Genomic DNA, 20,786 nt, shown 5'->3' on the forward strand with positions numbered 1-20,786 from the left:
TATATTCTTATTCGGGTTAAAAGCAGCAATGGACAGGGATTATCTTCTCTTCCTTCTTTTCCAATTTTCTAAAAAGGTTTCCTTGTCTTTCTGGAACTCGCAGGTAAAGATGGATCGCATTAGTTGTTATTTCCATAACAGAGAGTTTATATATTCGTGGAACTGACTTATACTATATCCCTTTTTCAACAAGATGGAGATGAAAGGGACCCACTGATTTTATCCATTTAGCAAAGATAATCTCCATAATGTTTTAACCGAAGAGAAGAGAAATAAATTGTCAGATTGCAGTAGGTTTGGTTACCAGGGGAGAGGAATTAGCACTGAGATAACTGTAATCTTTTAATTTTGCTTATTGCTTCTATGAATGGAGCTGGAAAGGGGGGTTTTAAGTTATTATATAATAATTATAATATATAAACATACTAATATAAATGTTTATATGTATACATACATATATATATAATATATAATATATATATCATATATATATAATATTATATTATATAACATATATATAGATGAGTGAGAGATGAGAGAGTTAGTTGAAATTTCCTCCAATCCTTTCCATTCTGCCCAAACGTAACCCTTCCGGAAACACTTTTCCGAAAGAAAATATTCGTATCTCTTCAATTTCTCCCATTTAAGACCGTTGCATTTTCTGCTTGAGAACGTTGACGAAATAAGAGAAAAAATACCAAAAAATATTTTAAAAAAACCAACGTTTTATACGTTCATCCTTTGTGTGAATAGTGGGCGTATGATCCCCAGGTAAGAGGGACACGCTCTCAAAAAAGAGAGAGAAAAAACTCAATTCATTTCTCAGAATGAGTGGTTTAGTCCAAAAAAAAAAAAATCCCGAAAAAAACACAAAAAAAAAAGGGTGTCTCCAGACACTAGTCTCTTATACCACAATAAGTATTTTATGTCCTCTCATTACCGCCAGCTAAAAATATCTGGTAATCTTGTCGCCGAAACAGGAGACGGGAAATGAAGAAAGGTACAATGTCGCAGTTATAAGTTAATTGGATATCCAAGACGCTGTTTATTTCGGGAAACTCCGGTGACATTATAGGTGATATTTCTGATCGTTGTTAAGTCTTTCTCTCTCTCTCTCTCTCTCTCTCTCTCTCTCTCTCTCTCTCTCTCTCTCTTCTCCTTCCCTTATCCGGTTTGTTTGTTAATCAGTTTTACGTTTCTTGCGAACAAAGAAACAAGGTTGTAGTTTGGATGCTCGAGGACATTTCCATTCATTTTAATTTTTTTAATTTTTTTAAATGCCAAGATATATCTGGTGATGTAGAAATTGGATTATTTTATGTCAGCTTCTCCGTTAGTTGTGTCTTACGGCGTGACAGAGGCATGATATACGTTTTGCCTTTTGTTTCCCCTTTCCAGAAATTCGCAGTGTGTAAACATTCGCTCGGATTAATATTCGTGTTGCACCGATTGATTGTTTAATCGTAACACTGGCGTCAAACAACCCCATCGCAAACTCTTGGTAGCATCTGCTGCCTTAAGAAACCTTTAAGAAATATCCCTTCATTCTATCTCGGGATTCTCATTATTTCCGAGAAAGCCAAAACTAAGAAGTGTCTCGGTTATTCGTCACCGTACTGGGGTAATTCCCCCAGTGCACCGTAGGCATTACTTAACGGTTCATTGCAGCGTCCCTTCGGCCGTAAGCTGCAACCCCTTTCATTCCTGTTTTTTTACTGTGCCTCCGTTCATATTCTCTTTCTTCCATCTGACTTTAGCGCAACTGCGATGTGTTCCTTCTGTTACATCTTTGGAACCTTTTCTACTTTTAAGTTTCCGTTCCAGCGTTGAATGACCTCGCCACAGGTTCCTGCATTTGGTGTTTGGCGTAAATTTTATATTTCATTCATTACGGTAGTGATTTTTCTCACGTACTGATTCCCCACCTTCCGTCGCACAGGTAGAGGAAAGATTCCCGGTATTTGAGAGAAAAGATTCCCGGTATTTGAGAGAAAAGATTCCCGGTATTTGAGAGTAAAGATTCCCGGTATTTGAGAGAAAAGATTCCCGGTATTTGAGAGTAAAGATTCCCGGTATTTGAGAGTAAAGATTCCCGGTATTTGAGAGAAAAGATTCCCGGTATTTGAGAGAAAAGATTCCTGGTATTTGAGAGTAAGATTCCCGGTATTTGAGAGAAAAGATTCACGGTATTTGAGAGTATAAAAGATTCCCGGTATTTGAGAGTAAAGATTCCCGGTATTTGAGAGTAAAGATTCCCGGTATTTGAGAGAAAAGATTCCCGGTATTTGAGAGAAAAGATTCCCGGTATTTGAGAGAAAAGGTGACCGGTATTTGAATACCGAAATCGTAATTGGGCTTAACGTAAAAACTAGTCTGCTCGTGAGACGACAACTGCTGAAGATATAAGGAGGGTGATAAAATGCATTGTAGAATAACTGTTGTTCTTCGCTGATATTTTCAAAGGAATATGAAAATATCTGTTTCCTCGACTTTGTTTGTGCTTACAAACTCGATTGCAAGTACTCTCAAGATTATTAACCGCGTTGTTCAGCAGACATCTGATCAAAATGTCGACTATTTTAACACGTTATTTGCGTTGTAAAATCATTCTCACGCAGAAATTATTGGTGCGTCAAAAGAAAAATTGCTCAAGCGTTAAACTCTTGTCATGAATTGCTAATTTTTATTAACTTGGTTTCCTCAAATGTTTGGATACGGGCCAGTGAAAGTGGCAAATGGGAAGTATTGTCACCACTGTGGAGGGAAAATTGGCTTCTGTAGGAATGGGTTCATAATGTAACAGAAAAAAAAAGAAGAAGAAGAAGAATGAAATGACTTTTAGCCAAAAGTCAAAAGGAAGAATGTCGATTCCTTGGCGCAATTGCGGCGAAAGAGCAGTCCGTAAACTCCAATAATTCCATTTCACTCCTTCTGCTAATAACGTACCGAACGGCCTTTCCAATCTTGCTTGTGCAAGAAACGGCATCCACAAACCGTGCGTTCTGAAAGGAATGCCGCTCCGTCATTGTAAGCTTGTTCTCGATGCTGTCAGGGTCTCGTAGTCAGAAACTCATTGTCGTATACTCAGCGCCAAGCCATTCGCGAGACCAAATAGCTTGTCGGAGCAAGAACGAGCAAGCGAATGGACAATTTGAGCAATGGAAGTCGTTGGAACAGATTTTTTCTAACGACACACAAAGACCTTTTTAGGAGGGAGGATTTCATTTCGCCTTCGTGAGTTTTCAGGGAAATTTCCAAAACTGCGGAAAATTCGTAATTTCTTTTTTTAATCCAAGTAATTCAAAAAGTCGTCTTCTGGGTTTGGTGACAGAAATTCTTTGAACCGAAACAAACTTGCCTTCAAGAGGAGTAAGTTCATATATATATATATAATATATATATATAGTATATATAATATTAATATATATATTATATTATATTTATATAATATATATTATATATATATTTATATTATAATATTATATATATATAGATAATATATATATATTAATATATATATAACCATAAGTCCCCAGTATATATTATAACGGAGTGTTTCCATTAACGTTCCGGCAGTAAATCCAATTCAAGTATTAAAAAAATTGGGGCTCAGAACGGTTTATATTATTTATTATTTATTTTTATTTAGCAAGGATTGGACGGTCTGTCCAATCAAGAACAGACCAAAATTATAGGCCATAAGGAGGTTTGAGGAAGACCATCTGCTTGGCATTTGGCAAACGATTTGCCTGGCTAACGTTTATATCAAAGCTGCATTTAATGTATTTTTGTATATATTTTACAGCTTTGATAATAAGGCGAGACCTTGAAACCATTAAAAAAACAAATAAACCATGGCAGGTGCCTGAGATGTCTTTCCTTACATTCCTTATGGCTGTGTGTGTGGTGTAATATATATATGTGTATATATATATACATATATATATCTATATAATATATATATATATATATATATATATATATATATAATATATATTATATATATACGTATATTATAAAACTAAAAAAAATTTCCCCTTCGGTTTACGTATATGATATTAATTCCGAGGTAGGGCGAATTAGATATTACAGGACAATTTTGTAGCTCGAATAATTTGATATGAATCACGGTGATGTGAATTATTAATATATATATATATATATATATATATATATATACATATATATATATATATATATATATATCATATTTGTGTGTGTGTTTTACCTGACGTAAAAAATAAAAAAATAGTGAATCCTACACGCTTTGAATTAAAAAAAAAGAAGAAAAAAAAGTAGTGAATAAAAGTGTGTGTGTGTTGTGTGTGTGTGTGTGTGTGTGTGTGTATTACCACAAGGAAAACTGGAGTAAGTGATGCCGCACACTGAATGTAAAAAAATAAAAAAGAAACGAACGAACAAAAGACATCCTCTCTCTTTTCATGAGGCTTGAGAAGCTGAAAATAGACAGTTCTTGTTTGCGTCAAGAGTTTTACGTCTTTCTTGTTAGGTGAATTTATCCTGGAGAACTCAAATCGGGACGAATAAAAACACGTATCGTTGCTTCGTGAACATTTTTTGGTTTTTGGAAGATTTTTAGAATCGCTCTCTCTCTCTCTCTCTCTCTCTCTCTCTCTCTCTCTCTCTCTCTCTCTCTCTCTCTCTCTCTCTCCAAGATACAGTGCAAGAAACAACCACTGTATATAAGATGCCAGGGATGGTGCAGATATGGAGAAAATTGCATATTCAGACACAAAATGAATAATTATGATGAAGAAAGATCAAATATATTGGAAAAGTTGGATTTTTTAATGCCAGAATTTCTGGAAATGAAGAAAAGAACAGCATACCAGAACAAGAAAGAGACATGGGAAAATCCTTATTGTTACCCATATTAAATGAAGGGGATAACACGCAAACCATCATAGTGATGAATGCGCAGGGTTTAGTTACGAGTAACTCAAAAAGAAAAATAGTTCTTTGAAGAACTAACCCAGACTGAAAAGAAAATAGATATAATGAATATTAATGAAACATGGTATTCCCAAGAGACTGGGAATGATGATCAAATAAAAGGGTTCCAAACTTATAGATCAGATAGAAAAAATAGGAATCAAGGGGGAACCGCGATATATGGGAAAGACATAAAACAAGGAAAAATATATGAGAATATAGTAAAAACGGTCAGATGTGAATAGCGAATCTGAAAAATTAATCTGAACATATGAAAATAGTAATATATAGACCCCTAATACTAAAGAGTTTGACATAATAATAGAAAAATTGGATATGTAGAAATCACAAAGACTGGACTATTCTCCTATCCGGAGACTTTAACTTTCCTTTCGTAGATTGGAAAGAACGAACTGGAGATGTGTGTTGTATTTATACATATAAAAAAGAAGAGTAGAGTGAGAAGTATAGAGTGCGAAGAGAGGCAATTCGGAAAGCTATTAGAATATACTACTAGAATACAACATTCAACAAATAAATCACCTGCCAACAAGAAAAGAAAATACTTTAGACCTAGTATTTGTGAACAAGGTGAATTATGTTAAAGAAATAATAGTTTATAATGCGAGTATTTCAGACCATAATGTCCCATTTAGAATTTTAACACCAGGTCCTATTCCCCAACCAAAGCAAGTGAAAAACAGATAAGCAAGAGATGAAAAAGTGGGAAGGATATGGAAAATACAACTTCTGCTGTAAAAATATAAAATGGTGAGAAATAAATGAAGAATTATACAAAGATTGGGATAACATATTCGTAAGTGATGATATACAGGTAAATACGGATATATTATATAATATATTAGAGAAAATGGTGGATAAATATATACCGAAGAAGAAAAGTAAACATCAGTCATGCATACCAAGAGACAGAAGGATCTTGTTCCAGAAAATCAGAAAGTAGAAAAAAGGTCTTGCAAAAGAAAAGAATGCATGGAGAGTGATCGAACTAAAAAGTAAGAAAGAAAATGCAGAACAAAAGATTATACAATCTAAAGAAAATGAAAAACGAGACTTGGAAGAAAAACCCCTAGAAAATATCAAGCAAAACCCCAAACTATTAATAAATGAATAAAAGAAGAATAGAAATAGGCCCTCTAAGAAATAATTAAGTGTGATTAACGAATGAGAAAAAGGAAATATGCAACATATTAGCAGAATGACATAAGAGAGAATTTACCCCTAGAAATGATAATGAAGATAATGACAGAAATAAGGGATGAATATAGTGAATATTTATCAGACATAGATATTAATGAATCCGATATTGTGCAGGCTATTAATGAAATTAAAAATGGATCGGCAGCTGGGCCTGATGGTGTCCCTGCTATTTTGTTAAAGAAAGTAGTTCATTCTATCGCAAAGCTGCTTGCAATATTATTAAGGCAAAGTTTAGATACAGGCAAGATTTATGATGAGCATAAATTAGGATATATACCCCTATTTTCAAAAGTGGATCAAGACTAGAGACAAGTAATTTTAGCCTGTGAGTCTAACATCACATATTATGAAAGTGTATGAAAGGGTAATGAAGAAAAATATTATGAAACATTTAATAAAAAATAATTTGTTTAATATAGGACATCATGGTTTTATACCCAGAAAAAGTACACAAACCCAAATGTTAGTCCACCGTTAGATCATATATAAAAATATGATGAACGGAAAAGAAACAGATGTGGTATATCTAGACTTTGCAAAACCTTTTAACAAGGTAGACCATAATATATTAGCGAAGAAAATTAGAAAACATAAAATAGTGGACAAAGTAGGAGGATGGATGAAAGAATTTTTACACAACAGAAAACAGATAGTTATTGCAAACAATGAGAAATCGGATGAAGCCAAGGTAATATCCGGTGTGCCACAAGGTACGATGCTAGTTACATTGCTGTTTGTTATTATGATTGCAGACATAGACAGTAATGTTAAGGACTCGGTAGTGAGTAGTTTCGCCGATGACACAAGAATAAGTAGAGAAATTACTTGTGATGAAGATAGGAACTCGCTACAAAGAGACCTTAACAAAGTATATGAATGGGCAGAGGTAAATAGGATGGTATTTAACTCTGATAAATTTGAATCAATAAATTATGGAGATAAAGAAGGAAAACTATATGTATATAGGGGACCTAATAACGAGACAGTCACTAATAAGGAAGCAGTTAAAGACTTTGGTGTGATGTTGAATAGGAACATGTTAAGCAATGATCAAATAGCAATTCTGTTGTCAAAATGCAAAGCAAAAATGGGAATGTTGTTACGGCACTTCAAAACAAGAAAAGCTGAACACATGATGATTATGCTTTATAAAACGTACGTTTGTAGTCCACTTGAATATTGCAATATGATATGGTACCCACACTATCAAAAGGATATTACACACATAGAGAGTGTACAAATGTCCTTTACAGCTAGAATAGAAGAAGTTAGGGATCTTGACTACTGGGAAACACTACAATTTTAAAAATTATATAGTCTAGAAAGGAGAAGAGAACGCTACATGATAATTCAAGCATGGAAACTGATAGAAGGAATTGCCGAAAACATCATGGAGCTAAAAATATCAGAAAGAGCAAGCAGAGGCAGATTAATAGTGCCCAAAACTATACCAGTAAAACTAAGGAAAGTACACAGGACATAAATCCCCTACGCACCAGCATCGACATGCAGCGTCTATTCAGTGCGTTGCCAGCTCATCTGAGGAATATATCAGGAGTGAGCGTAGATGTGTTTAAGAATAAGCTCGACAAATATCTAAGCTGCATCCCAGATTGGAAGATGCAAAATATACTGGAAGATGCATTAGTAATTCTCTGGTAGACATTAGAGGTGCCTCACACTGAGGGGCCTGGGGCAACTCGAACAAGATGTAAGCTCTCTCTCTCTCTCTCTCTCTCTCTCTCTCTCTCTCTCTCTCTCTCTCTCCTTCGCTATCTCTCTCTCACACACACACACACACATGTTAAAAGAGCATAATAATACTTAGGTTTTGTAGTTTTTTCATTTAATCAGTAGATGTCAAATAGATATTATGAGCTCATGATCTGTTACATATTATTTATTTATTTTTATGTCGTCGAATTCACGCAGAAATGGGTCCTTGAAGCAGCAAGGATTAGTTTTTTGTGAACTTATATTGATGATTTTAGCATCTCTTTCGTATCAAAGCTCTTCTATTCAGGTAGTTAAAGATTACTATGAAAAGAATGCGACGCCAGGTATTAGTGTCAAGCTAGTCAATCATGGAAGGTATGACATGGAAGGTATGTCATATAGTTCAGGAATTTCTTTTCCAAGAAGACTGGAGAGTTGAATGATTCATCCTTCAATAATGTGACATTTTTGTATATTTTCTTACTAATATTCGTCATTCTATTACGCGTACTGAAAAAATTATTGGATCATGAGACAAAAGTAAGAAGTAGTAATACATCATGGGTGCTTATGTTGTTAAGCTTGATAATTTCATATAGCCACAGAAAACATAAAGTTTTCATATCGTCGTTTATATCTGCATCGCAAATCATTTCCTCTTTTGGTTTTTCAAGGGTGTCGTATTTTCTGACATCTCATTAGCTCTCCTTATTTTGCGTAAAAAAAAAATTCTTTACCTTTTATGTAAATTTTTTTCTTCGTTAAAATGTTATTGCCGTCTATCACTATTATTCTCTAGCATTTTCCATAAATGAAATGCAATGAAAGTCGGTTAAAGCTACAGAAAGCATGTTAATACTACTGTTAACAGCTACACAAATTCTAAAATAATACAATAATACTAATAATGGTGACTTTGATATCATTGATATATCATTGTAACAGCGTTTTTATTGCTTCCATATTACACTCTGCAATAATTTGTATATATATATATATATATATATATATATATATATATATATATATATATATATATATATATATGTGTGTGTGTGTGTGTGTGTGTGTATGTATGTATATCTTTATATAATGTATGTTTTGTTGTGAAACACAACCATATAATTCAGAATTCATTACAGTGAAATACACCGAAGAGCTCTCGAATAAAAGAATAAGTTGTTTATTATTTTTTTTTCTTTTTCGTTACAGCTCTCAAAGCCTCACATGCGATACACGCCACTGGACCTGGCTCTGTACGTGTACAAGACGGGAGACGAGGAAGGAGTAACGCTTGCTATACAGGAACTCATTGCTGAAGGACTGGTAAGAAGATCTGAAGGATTCATGTTTACTAAACGCCTCCAGAGGTCCTTTATGACTCGTATACTGTTGGACTACTCTCCCTGAGGATGTCGTACAATTAGATCTACGAAAGTTCAAGCTAAGCTTGACTACCCTGATACAATTAATTCTCTTTGCATTTCAATAATTAACTTACATTTTTATAAATTTATTTATTAATTAATTTTTTTTTTCTAATAGCTGATCTCTTCTTTCCGTATTTCCCTTTACCTCCTCTTACATCTTCCTAATGGACCCCGTATTCTTTGGAAGCTTGAATTTCAAGTCAGTGGTCCCTGTGGGCTTATTTCAAATGAATAATAGGGTTCTCCTCTGAACAATAATAATAAAAAGTATATTTACTCAAATAATTGTTTATTCAAATTTTGATGGAATTGGTTAGTATGGGCCAGGGCTCTTTTTCTGAAATCTATTAATATGGAGCAAAACTTTTTTATTTTTACTTTTTTGACAAATATTGTGCAAAACGGTTTTCTGAAATATTTGGATATGGTGCAAGTTTTTTCTTTCTGAAATTTATTAATAGGGGGAGAACATTTTCTCTGGAATATATTCATATGGGGTAAAACAATTTTCTGAGATATATTAATATGGAGAGAACATTTTCTATGGAATACTTTCATATAGGGTAAAAAACTTTCTGAAATATATAATTATGGGGAAAGCATTCTCTGAAATATATTCATATGGGGTAAAGATTTTTATGAAATATATTAATATGAGGCAAAACTTGTATATTGAAATATGTGGATGTGGGGGCAAAGCTTTTTTCTGAAATATATTAATAGGTAGTACAACTTTTTCTGAAATATATGAACATGGGACGAAACCTTTTTAAAATATATAAATATGAGGTACCACTTCTTTTAGATTAATGATATGGGACAAACTGTTTTCTGAACTGTATTTTTATGGAGAACAAATTTTCCTCGGAAATATAATGATTTGATACAAAAGCTTTTTCTGAAATATATGAATATGGAGCAAAACTTTTAAAAATCATTAGGATGGGACACAACTTTTCTCTGGAGTATATTAATAATAGAGCAGAATTTTATATGATTATTAATGAGGGGTAAAAAATTTTTTGAAATATGTTTATCTAGGGCAGATTTTTTAAGTCTATTAAAATGGGGTAAAAAAAATTTTTTTAATCTTATATGTACAATATTAGTGTTATTCATTTTTCTCTATCCTTAGGTTTGTTTGAACTCTTTGTCTAGGAACATTTTTCGGGGGGAAATGAAACTAAAAGTAACAAATTTAACAATAACTATATCTTTTGTAATCCTTCACAAAAATAAAGTTTCTGATTCGTTAGGGAATTATTTACATATTAGGATTGTACTGAATTCAAACATTTTTAAGTATAGAGCTCAGTGTTTATAATCCACAACTGAGAACGAGGGAGAATATATTTGTTTTTATCCATTACCCCTCAAGCGATACGTCTCTCTCTCTCGCGCGCGCGCGCATTTTTTTGTACTAAGACAGTGAATAATGAATGCGTGAAGACGCGGATGGATAGCTTACTGCATTGAACACCTCCTGTCTATGACAGTTTTAAACTGACCCAGATACGAGCTCTTGAGTTCCCCACGGCCTTGCAAAGACTCCCCGGAGGACTTCTCGGCTTTAAGCTCATCGTCAGCCGAAGCCGGGATTCGTATTTTGTATATCCTATGATCGCCGTAGGGATTTCAGGCCCCAAGGCCAGTGCAAAGGACTCGGCCTTTTGAACGCCAGTCCAGCCTTCGAAAAGCAATTTGGCAAACGAGATTCCGCTTCATTTCACGATCGTCTCAATCATCCCCTTATCTCACACTGAGAGAGAGAGAGAGAGAGAGAGAGAGAGAGAGAGAGAGAGAGAGAGACATAAAATCCGAACAATTTCCGGATTTTGTGTTGCTTCTTTGTGGTACAAATGTTTGGGGCCAACAGTGCAAGTGTTATGCAATTCGAATTGAATTAGCAAGAAGTTGGAGTTGAACTAGTTTACCTCTCTCTCTCTCTCTCTCTTTGAGGTGCGGAACTATCTTCACCCGGACACCTTATCGCCTCGTTGTCCCGTCCTGGGGGGTGTTCGCGCTTGAAGATTACTTTACTATTTATTTATCCTCTCAGGATGTACTTTCTCCTGTCCACATCGTGATAGGATGTGCTTCCTTTCTCTTGCCTTTATTTATCCTGTTACGATATACTTTCTCCTGTTTTATCCTGGTAGGATGTGCTTCCTTTCTCTTGTCCTTATTTATCCTGTTAGGATGTACTTTATTTCTCTTGTCTTTATGTATCCTGTTAGGATATACTTTCTTTCTCTTGTCATATTTATCCTTTTAGGATGTACTACTCTATTTCTCTTTTCTTTGTTAAGATGTACTTTATTTTTTTTGACTTTAGTTATTCTGCTAGGATATATTTTCTTTTTCTTGTCATATTTCTCCTTTTAGGATATACTTCCTCTTGTCTTTATTTATCTTGTAATGATATACTTTATTTCTCTTGTCTCTGTTTACCCTGTTACGATGTAGTTGGTTTGTTTCATGTTATTACATAGTTGGTTATCTCAGAGGCGGATTTGGATACTGCTATTTTATTCTACATTTTAATATAGTCTGTAATAAAGTTTATTTATGTAATATTTGATTATTCTTATGTTATAATTCGTAATATTATTTTCCCGTTGGATCACTGAGTTTCTATTGACGATTTTTATTCCTTCTGGGTTTCTTCTTTTGAGGATACATTGCCTCCTTTCTTCAGTTAACTAATTATAATGAGCTGGAGAATAGTAGACTTTTGGAGATTTCTGTTTAACTTATCTTGCACTGTCTTCAGTCTACCTTCTCTTACACTGTCTTCAGTCTAACTTCTCTTACATCGTCTTCAGTTAACCTTCTCTTACACTGTCTTCATTCTACCTTTTCTTACACTATTTACAGTCAAACCTATCTTGCGCTATCTTCAGTCTAACTTATGTTACACTGACGTCTGTCTATCTTATCTTGCACTGCCCTCACCAAGACTAGTTTAAATGCCAAATACTTGTGCTTCACCAGGAAAGAGAAACATATGAAGAACGAGTTTCAACGAACCATGAATTAATAGAATATCTCAGTATCTCTCGAGGAGAGAGAGAGAGAGGAAACTGAAGTACATCGTTCGTTACGCTTCCTTCTTCCTTGTCGTTCCTCTTTCTATATTTACTTCTCTTGTCGTTCCTCTCTCTCTAAATTTATCTCTTTTTTTTTTCAGATGACGGCGGAAGAAGCACTTAATTACTTACGTGAAATACGAGAGAATCTCCACTACCTGAATCTGCAGGACGAGCAAGAACAAGGACAGCAGGGTGACGAGGAAGATGTAAGTAGTCTCTCTCTCTCTCTCTCTCTCTCTCTCTCTCTCTCTCTCTCTCTCTCTCTCTCTCGTGGAGAACTGTGATGGGTTTAGACATCTCTGGTGTCTTGTCAGTCGCCCCCTCTGAGAGGTTTTGCTTTTTTTACTTCTTCTTCTTCTTCTTAAGCTTTTAGGACGGAAGTATGACCGAATTTAAGTCGAGTCGTCCACGCTTCTTTAATTTAAAAGTGATTCTCAAAATGCAGAGTCGGCCGAAGGTTTGTATATTTGTCCATGTCTATTTGCATGTATGTTTATGTGTGTGTTTGTCTACTCACAAGATTTTTTTTTTTCTCTCTCTCTCTCTCTCCCTCTTAACATTGCAAAAACTTTCCCTCTTGTATTATATTACCCTACAATCCCATGAAGTGGAGACCAGTTGGTCTTGAGAGCGAAGCTTGTTTTAATGTGTTTAATGTACTTCCGAAACACTGCAGGGTTTTAGTAGATTTTGTAAGGCACGCCAAGTGTGCGTATTATATTTATACTATTGATTGGAGGAACAGGTTGCGGATGAAGGAGGAATTAATCAAAAGTTTGCGATGGACTTATTTCAGGGAACGGATACAGGATTTTTTCTATTGTTTATTTAACTTTTCAAAAAAATGGAATAGTGTAAAATAAAGGTTAAAGCTCCAGGTGAATGAGAGAAAAAAAAGGGGGGGGACAATAGTTTGGGTTTGATGGGTGTATCTGGGTGAGAGATTCAGTAGCTAACATGACCTAAAAAAAAGTTTCTTATAATTGCAATTACTGAATGCTGAAACAATAGTCTCAACTGATCAGACTTAAGGAATACATGATTATGATTTTTTTTAAGTTACCATTTTAGAATCTGAGTTTTGCAGATATATAGGGAAACTGAAATTTTATTATTTATATTGACTGAGAAATTGGGGGCCTACTGTATAATATTAGTTTCAGTGTCGGAGATAAAAAAAAAAAAAAAAAAAAAAAAAAGTTATCATTAGATATGATAAACAGATGATAATACGTGTACAGAATTGCAGCAAGATCATATTTCCTCCTGAATTCACTTTCAGTATGAGGCATAATCTGCAATCCAAAGGTGCTCTGCTGAGAATTTCAAGAATTGACCCACGAAGGTCATTTAAACTGTGGAGGCCATTTTACAGAAAAAACATTTGTCTTAATGGCGCATAGACTGGATGCTCTTATCTTACCCTAGCCTAGCGAGAACAAGGAAAAGAAAGGTTAAGGTCAAAAGACCGGAGCCTAACCATGAGGGAAGCGACAGGCTCGCCTCAGAGAATTCGACTGATTGAAGTGCTGAAGGAATCATAAGTAGCGAGGTTTGCTAAACTTAGCACTGAAGCAAAGAAACGCCCGGAATGTATCCAGGAATGAATGTTAAATCCATTAGAGTTCTCATTTTGTGAATAAGTGTAACCTTAGGAAATATTCTCTCTTGAATATACCTTTAATGTGAAAAGGATAATGTGGCCATTGGCTGAGAAATGTGGATGTGATAAAGAGCACAAAATCAAATGACAGAATAAGGTGCCTGGAAAGAGCCAAATCATCTAGCTACAGCCTGAGATTTGGATAAAAAAAGGCCTTGATTTTTAATATCACTAAAGGGATTTTTTTTTTACAAGGTAACCTAGATGTTTAGCCATGGGAATAGTTGAAAGCAAAAGTGTCCTGTGATCTAGAATTTTCATCATTTCAACCAGCAATTCCTACTTTTCGACTGTTTGACCTACCCGGATTGCATTATGATAACGATCCACAAGCTTAATTGAATCCTTTTGAAGCTTATTTCTCGCTTCTGATCGAATGAACCAAATACTGAGAAATCTTTCATTTACATGTGGGTCACTGGGTTCAAGAGGGTCATGAGGAGTGAGGTTGAATATCCAGGTAGACGCGTAACCAGCTCCTGAATATCGTCAGTATGATGTATCAAAAGCTGTTCGTTGCACTTCATTGCAGTCAGTATTCCTAGAAGTGGAAGTCATTGAAGCAAAGACGAATGAAAGACAGCTTTATATTTCCATATGAACATCTCGAAGGACAGACGCAAACTAATCAAGAGATGGTAGTAATAGGTGGCGATAGAGAGAAGGCCTCTCCTTGGTCCAATTCTAGAGAGGTATTATACGAAATACTTCGAAACTTAGACTAATAAAGATGGAAGAAATTTTCAGACAAGGTAGGAAAACTTTGTTGTATAGTTTTGCTACAGATTTCCTTGTCATTTAGTTTTCACTTTATGAATGCTAACGCAAATGCTTTCAGTGCCTGGTTGGCCCACCTTGAACATGCAGATCAAATAAGGCATGGTGTTCTGAAATCGCAGAGGAATATTTTCGGATTTAGGTAGATTGTCTAAAAGTTAATTCGAATCTGTCTAGTTCGTGGTATCAGATTACAGCTCTCTCTCTCTTCTCTCTCTCTCTCTCTCTCTCTCTCTCTCTCTCTCACACACACACACACATTACGTAGACTAGCATTATCCCCAGCCTTTCTCCGACGTGAAGCCCTGCTTCCAATCCCATATTAATTAATCTACCCTCTTTCATACTGGGGCTGTACTATAGAACTAGACCGTGTGGCTTCGCTTCCTTGTACTTTGTATTCAGTATAGGGAAGTCCTTTCTCTGCTTATTAATGCAACTTGCCACAGCCAACAACCTGTGTTTACTTCTCAGGATTAATTCTTTCAGACTTTGTCGGTTCAGGAATATTTACCCTTTGAACAGTTTCTCTGATGTGTTTCAAAGTGATTTTAGCTTACCTTAGTTTTTGTTTATCCGGGTTCTTTCGAAATCTGGAGAAATAATTCAGCATTTTCCCTTTATCTCGTACAGATTTTTGTTTATAATTTCAAATCATTCAGCATTTTCGTTTTTCTTATTCATATTTCTTATATAATATGAAATCACTCCGTATTTTCTTTATTCCATATAGATTCCCTTTTTTACTTCCATATAATTCAACCCTTCTTTATTCATTTAAACTCTTGTAAACGTGTCTGAATCGCCGAGTACTCATTTCAAATATGTAATCTCAGTGCTTTGATATTCCGTAAGTCATTCTCTACCTTAAATACTTTACTATGGGGCACTGGAAATTTCAGGGAAATAATATAAAGAAGATAGATTTACTATTCATGTTATGACGCTTACGGCACCAATCTGACAGAAGAATATATGCCTCCAAAAATACAAAATAATCAATATTTGAAGTTTTTTTTATGAAAAATGCAATTAAAATGCAGTTTACATAATTTTTTATACACCCAAAGCATTAAAAGTAAGGTTTTCTTAGGATTATTTCCGATTTTCTGGCTTACAACAATTTTTGGCTTGTGTCTCAAGAACGGAACCCCGTCGTAAGCCGGGGACTGCCTACATACATATATATATATATATATATAATATATATATATATATATATATATATATATATATATATATATATATGCGTGTGTGTGTGTGTGTAATGCTTTGGTTGTCTTATTTCGTACTGTTCGTAGTTCTGTGTTTCCTGTTACGTCTCTTACTTCTTTCAAATGAACATCATAAAAAAAAGCTTGAATTTCAAGTCAGTGGCCCCTTTGGTAGGCTCGTTCCATATGAACAGGGTTCGTCTTCTGAATAATAATTATCATATAATTAAAGGTAAAACTCCTTTTGCATTCTACTTATCTATCGATTTTTTCAAGTTCATTGAATTTTAAGAGACAAAATTACGGGTCATGTCATCTTCGGCCAATTGTTTAGATACATTTCGGTCATCTTTGACCTTCCAGTTTCTGGTGTCGTTTGCATTTTCGAAAATAGAATCACAGACCATAAAATGAACCATTTTCTGACCAATATTCTCTGTCTCTTTCCTCTCAGATAAGCGTTGGAGGACTGAAGTCCATGATCAAGAAGAATTCTCTGCGTAAGTATCTTGCCGCCCAATTCGGATTTATTTGATTTATTTGAGGTACGATAGGTAATGTAATCCCGAGATTTTTTGGTGTTCAGTCCCTCAACTATATGTAATCCCAAGATTTCTTTCTTATTAAATCTCTCAACTATATGTAATCAAAAGATTTTTATCTCATCAAATCCCCTCAGCTATATGTAATCCCAAGATTTCTGCCCTATTAAATCCCTCAACTATATGTAATCCTAAGATTTCTCTTATATTAAATCCCTCAACTATATGTAATCCTAAGATTTCTTTCTTATTAAATCCCTTCAGCTGTACATAACCTCAAGATTTCTTTCTTGTTTAATCTCCTCAACTATATGCAATCCCAAGAATTCTTTCTTTTGAAATCCCCTCAGCTATATGTAATCTGAAAATTTCTGTCTTTTGAAATCCTCTCAACTATGCATAATCCCAAGATTTCTTTCTTATTAAATCCCCTCAACCATATGTAATCCTAAGATTTATTTGTTATTAAATCCCCTTAACTGTACTTAATCCCAAGATTTCTCTCTTATTAAATCCCCTCAACCATATTTAATCCTAAGATTTATTTCTTATTAAATCCACTCAACTACATAATCCCAAGATTTTTATGAAATCCCTCAACTGTACGTAATCCCAAGATTTCTTTTTGAAATCCTCTCAACTATCATAATCCCAAGATTTCTTTCTTATTAAATCCTGTCAACTATTCATAGTCCCAAGATTTCTTTCTTTTGAAATCCCCTCAAATATATGTAATCCCAAGATTTCTTTGTTATTAAATCCGCTCAAATATACATGATCCCAAAATTTCTTTTTTAATTAAATAGCCTCAAGCCTATGCAATCCTAAGATTTATTTCTTATTAAATCCCCTCAACTGTGCCTAATCCCAAGATTTCTTTTTTATTAAATCTCTTCAACTATACATAGTCCCAAGATGTCTTTGTTTTGAAATCCTCTCTAGAATATGTAATCCCAAGATTTTTCTTGTTAAATCCCCTCAGCTATATGCAATCCCAAGATGTCTTTCTTTTGAAATCCCCTCAACTATACGTAATCCCAAGATTCCTTACTTGTTAAATCCCCTCAAGTATACGTAATCCCATGATTTCTTTCTTTTGAAATACCTTCAGCTCTTTATGTAGTCAATAAAATAGTATTTTTTTGTATTCATTGCCACGAAGTCCAATACGGCAAAATTTCTTTTTAATCGCAAGACATTTGACGGAAAGGTTTATTCTATGTAGGTTGTGCTATTGGGCAGTTCCTCATTGGACGAGTGGATTTCGCGCTCGGCTACCCATTCGGTGGTCCGAAGTTCGATTCTCGGCTCGGCCAACGCGGAACCAGAGGAGTTTCTTTCTAGTGATAGAAATTCATTTCTCGATATAATGTGGTTCGGATGCCACAATAAGCTGTAGGTCCCGTTGCTAGGTAACCAATTGGTGTCTAGCCACGTCAGAATATCTAATCCTTCGGGCCAGCCCTTGGAGAGCTGTTAATCAGCTCATTGGTCTGGTAAAACTAAGATATACTTAACTTTTTTTGTGCCATTAGGCTCCTGAGGCAGGAGATTCAGGGTCCAAAACCAAACTAGACGAGGAGAAATATTTCAATATTCTGGTCTTCTTTCAGCCCTTCCTCTAACGGAGATGAGCATGGGCGATCCGGAAACTGTCCTGAATCCAGACATGGACTACGGATTACTTCTGGAAAGGCTCCGAGGACAAGACTACGTCAGCACCGAATATTCGCTGGAGGACGTCATTTATCAGATGGCCAAAATCCTCTTCAAGCAAGCAATGCACAGAGGTCAATGTTTTCATTTTTCGTTTTCACTTTTTCCTCTTTATTTCCTTTGTACTTTGCCCTGTTTCTTGAGTGAGTTCCAGCGGAAATGGGGCTGCGTACATTGTTTCCACTATTATTATTACTGAAATTTCACCGATCCAGTGTCTTAGCTATTTTATGATTGATTTATATGCAGTCGACTGTCAGAGCACTAACACCTAACCAAGACAAGTTTTCTTAAGTTGTATTATAACTCAAGAATGAGAATTATGTGATTTTACTCATGTTTTTACATGTTGGTATATTTAAGAAATAAATTGTAGAATATACTCAGTTCTTATTATGAAATAAACTAAGGTATATCTCACTGTAACCAAAATATTAATCATCTCAGGCAAATTTCACTTAAAAGTAAGGGTAGTATATGATTTACCAAAATTGCTTTGGCTACACCAAACCTTAAGCTAATTTTTCGGTCATACGACCTAAGAAAAGGTTTATATACTGCAAAGAGTATACAACCTCGGGTCTAAAGGAAGATAAGTATTAACAAAGCAGTTCATACTGGTAAAATCTGCTACGTGGCTAAGTAAGGCGATTGACCTACAAGTTCATTTTTCTTACTTTTTCCAGACATAGGCTCAGAAAAGGCGCTCCAGGAGGTGGCTGCACTGCTCGAAAGGGAGGCTGCCAGGGGAGCCATCACACCTGAAGTGGAGAAGAAGGTTTTGGGTGAGGACTGTGGAGAGAGAGAGAGAGAGAGAGAGAGAGAGAGAGAGAGAGAGAGAGTCTGATAGAGAGGGTGTTGATGAGTTTGTCTCAGCGGTTTTGCAGGCCCTTTTACGAATTATTCATTATTATTAATAATCCCTTTTACCTCTGATGAATTTTCAAGGAGCATGCATGACCTTGTGTAAAACTGCCAATGCCCTCTCTTGATAAATCAAAATGATGTACCATTGTTGCTTAGGTATTCATCCCAATGATAAAATAGATGGTGGCCTTCAAGTAGAGTGCTTTTGCTACCTTTCGTAGTTTTTCAATTAGAAAACTTATTTTCTGGCTTTATTTCATGGTGATCATTATTTTTAGGACAAAAATAGTCATAAACTTGCATTTTTGTAAGAGGGTACCAACTACAGTGTAGTTCAAGGCTTTTTGGATCTTCCATTTGGCTCCCAACTGAAGCTGCCTGTTGCTTGTCATCTGCTCTCTTGATCTGTTCCCACTTAGCTGTAGCTGTCAAACTTGAACTTCAACTTTCCCTTGCTCCATGTTTCAGCGAAACTAGAAATGCTCTGGCTAATTTTGAATTATGAATTAAACACACACCTCTTAATTTCAACTAGACAATACATTTCTATCGAACGTCTTCTCGTCCGTTTCTTCCAGATATCGTCGTGAACTCCCTGGTGGACAGCATGAACGAGGAGAACGAGTTTCCGGCGGGTCCTGGCCCCCTTGTGGGCGGGACGAATTTCAAACTGCCCAGCCAGAGCTCGTTTTCCCTGGGAAACTCGCCCCCCCTCCTGGGCGCTGGGTCCGGCTTCAAACACGCAGGCGACTTCTTCCAGCTCTCGAAGACGACCACAAAGAGAGAGGCGCCAGAGGGCACTGGGAAGAAAACGGAAGATAAAAACTAAAAAAATAAAATAAAAGGCGGAACTGTTAGGAAATAGAATAACATCAGGGGTATGAAATGTAATAATGAGATCTTCAAGTAGGTGACGGTCAAACCTACATTGTTAATTCAAGTAAAACGAAAGTTATATCAAATAAAGACCTCTTGATTTACGAGACAAAAAAGCTATTTATTCGAGCTATGATGAAATATACCATCATTTTTCCTCAAAGAATATATTAAATACATTTCATTTTTGCGACTCGAAAAAACTTCAAGCTAAATAGAGCTTAATATAATGACTGACGGGCAGTGTCAAGTAGACGAACGCACAGCCTCATAAAATAGTACTGAATAAAGTTCTACCTTACAGAATTCATTCTTTTTTGAAAGTAATGAACAGAAGATCTTACCCATTCGTTTTGCAAGAAGATATTGGATAAGTAATTAACATTACAGGAAGGATATCCAGTTCATTGAATAATCAATCTTATAAGAAACAAACGTATGCATGCGTGTGTGTATATATATATTATATATATAATATATATATATATATATATATATATATATATATATATATATATATATATGCGGCGCAAGTGTTTACATATAAAAAGGTCAGTGTTGACATTCCCAAGAATTAAGTTACCTGGCAAAAAATGATTTCGATATTTTAGAGTGAGTGAAAAGAGATTAAATCTGCGAATTTTTAAATTGATTCATCAAATGGACTCATATTTTCATACAGAAATAATTAGTGTTTTATGAATAATTGAAATCTGTCA

At 35.1% G+C, this 20,786-nt stretch overlaps 1 protein-coding gene across 1 annotated transcript in view; it reads left to right on the forward strand.

Moving 5' to 3' along the window:
* Positions 1-20,146, forward strand: part of LOC135219155 (uncharacterized) — a 282,095-nt gene extending 261,949 nt beyond the window's left edge. Inside the window, exons 7-12 of the mRNA XM_064255677.1 lie at positions 9,103-9,216; positions 12,511-12,618; positions 16,521-16,566; positions 18,222-18,398; positions 19,011-19,109; positions 19,770-20,146. Of these exons, the coding sequence (XP_064111747.1) occupies positions 9,103-9,216; positions 12,511-12,618; positions 16,521-16,566; positions 18,222-18,398; positions 19,011-19,109; positions 19,770-20,020 (795 nt within the window). The 3' untranslated portion in view covers positions 20,021-20,146. The remainder of the gene's footprint in view (positions 1-9,102; positions 9,217-12,510; positions 12,619-16,520; positions 16,567-18,221; positions 18,399-19,010; positions 19,110-19,769) is intronic.
* Positions 20,147-20,786: the final 640 nt, after the last annotated feature.

Source organism: Macrobrachium nipponense, chromosome 1 (assembly GCF_015104395.2).
Source record: "Macrobrachium nipponense isolate FS-2020 chromosome 1, ASM1510439v2, whole genome shotgun sequence".
NCBI lineage: Eukaryota > Metazoa > Arthropoda > Malacostraca > Decapoda > Palaemonidae > Macrobrachium > Macrobrachium nipponense.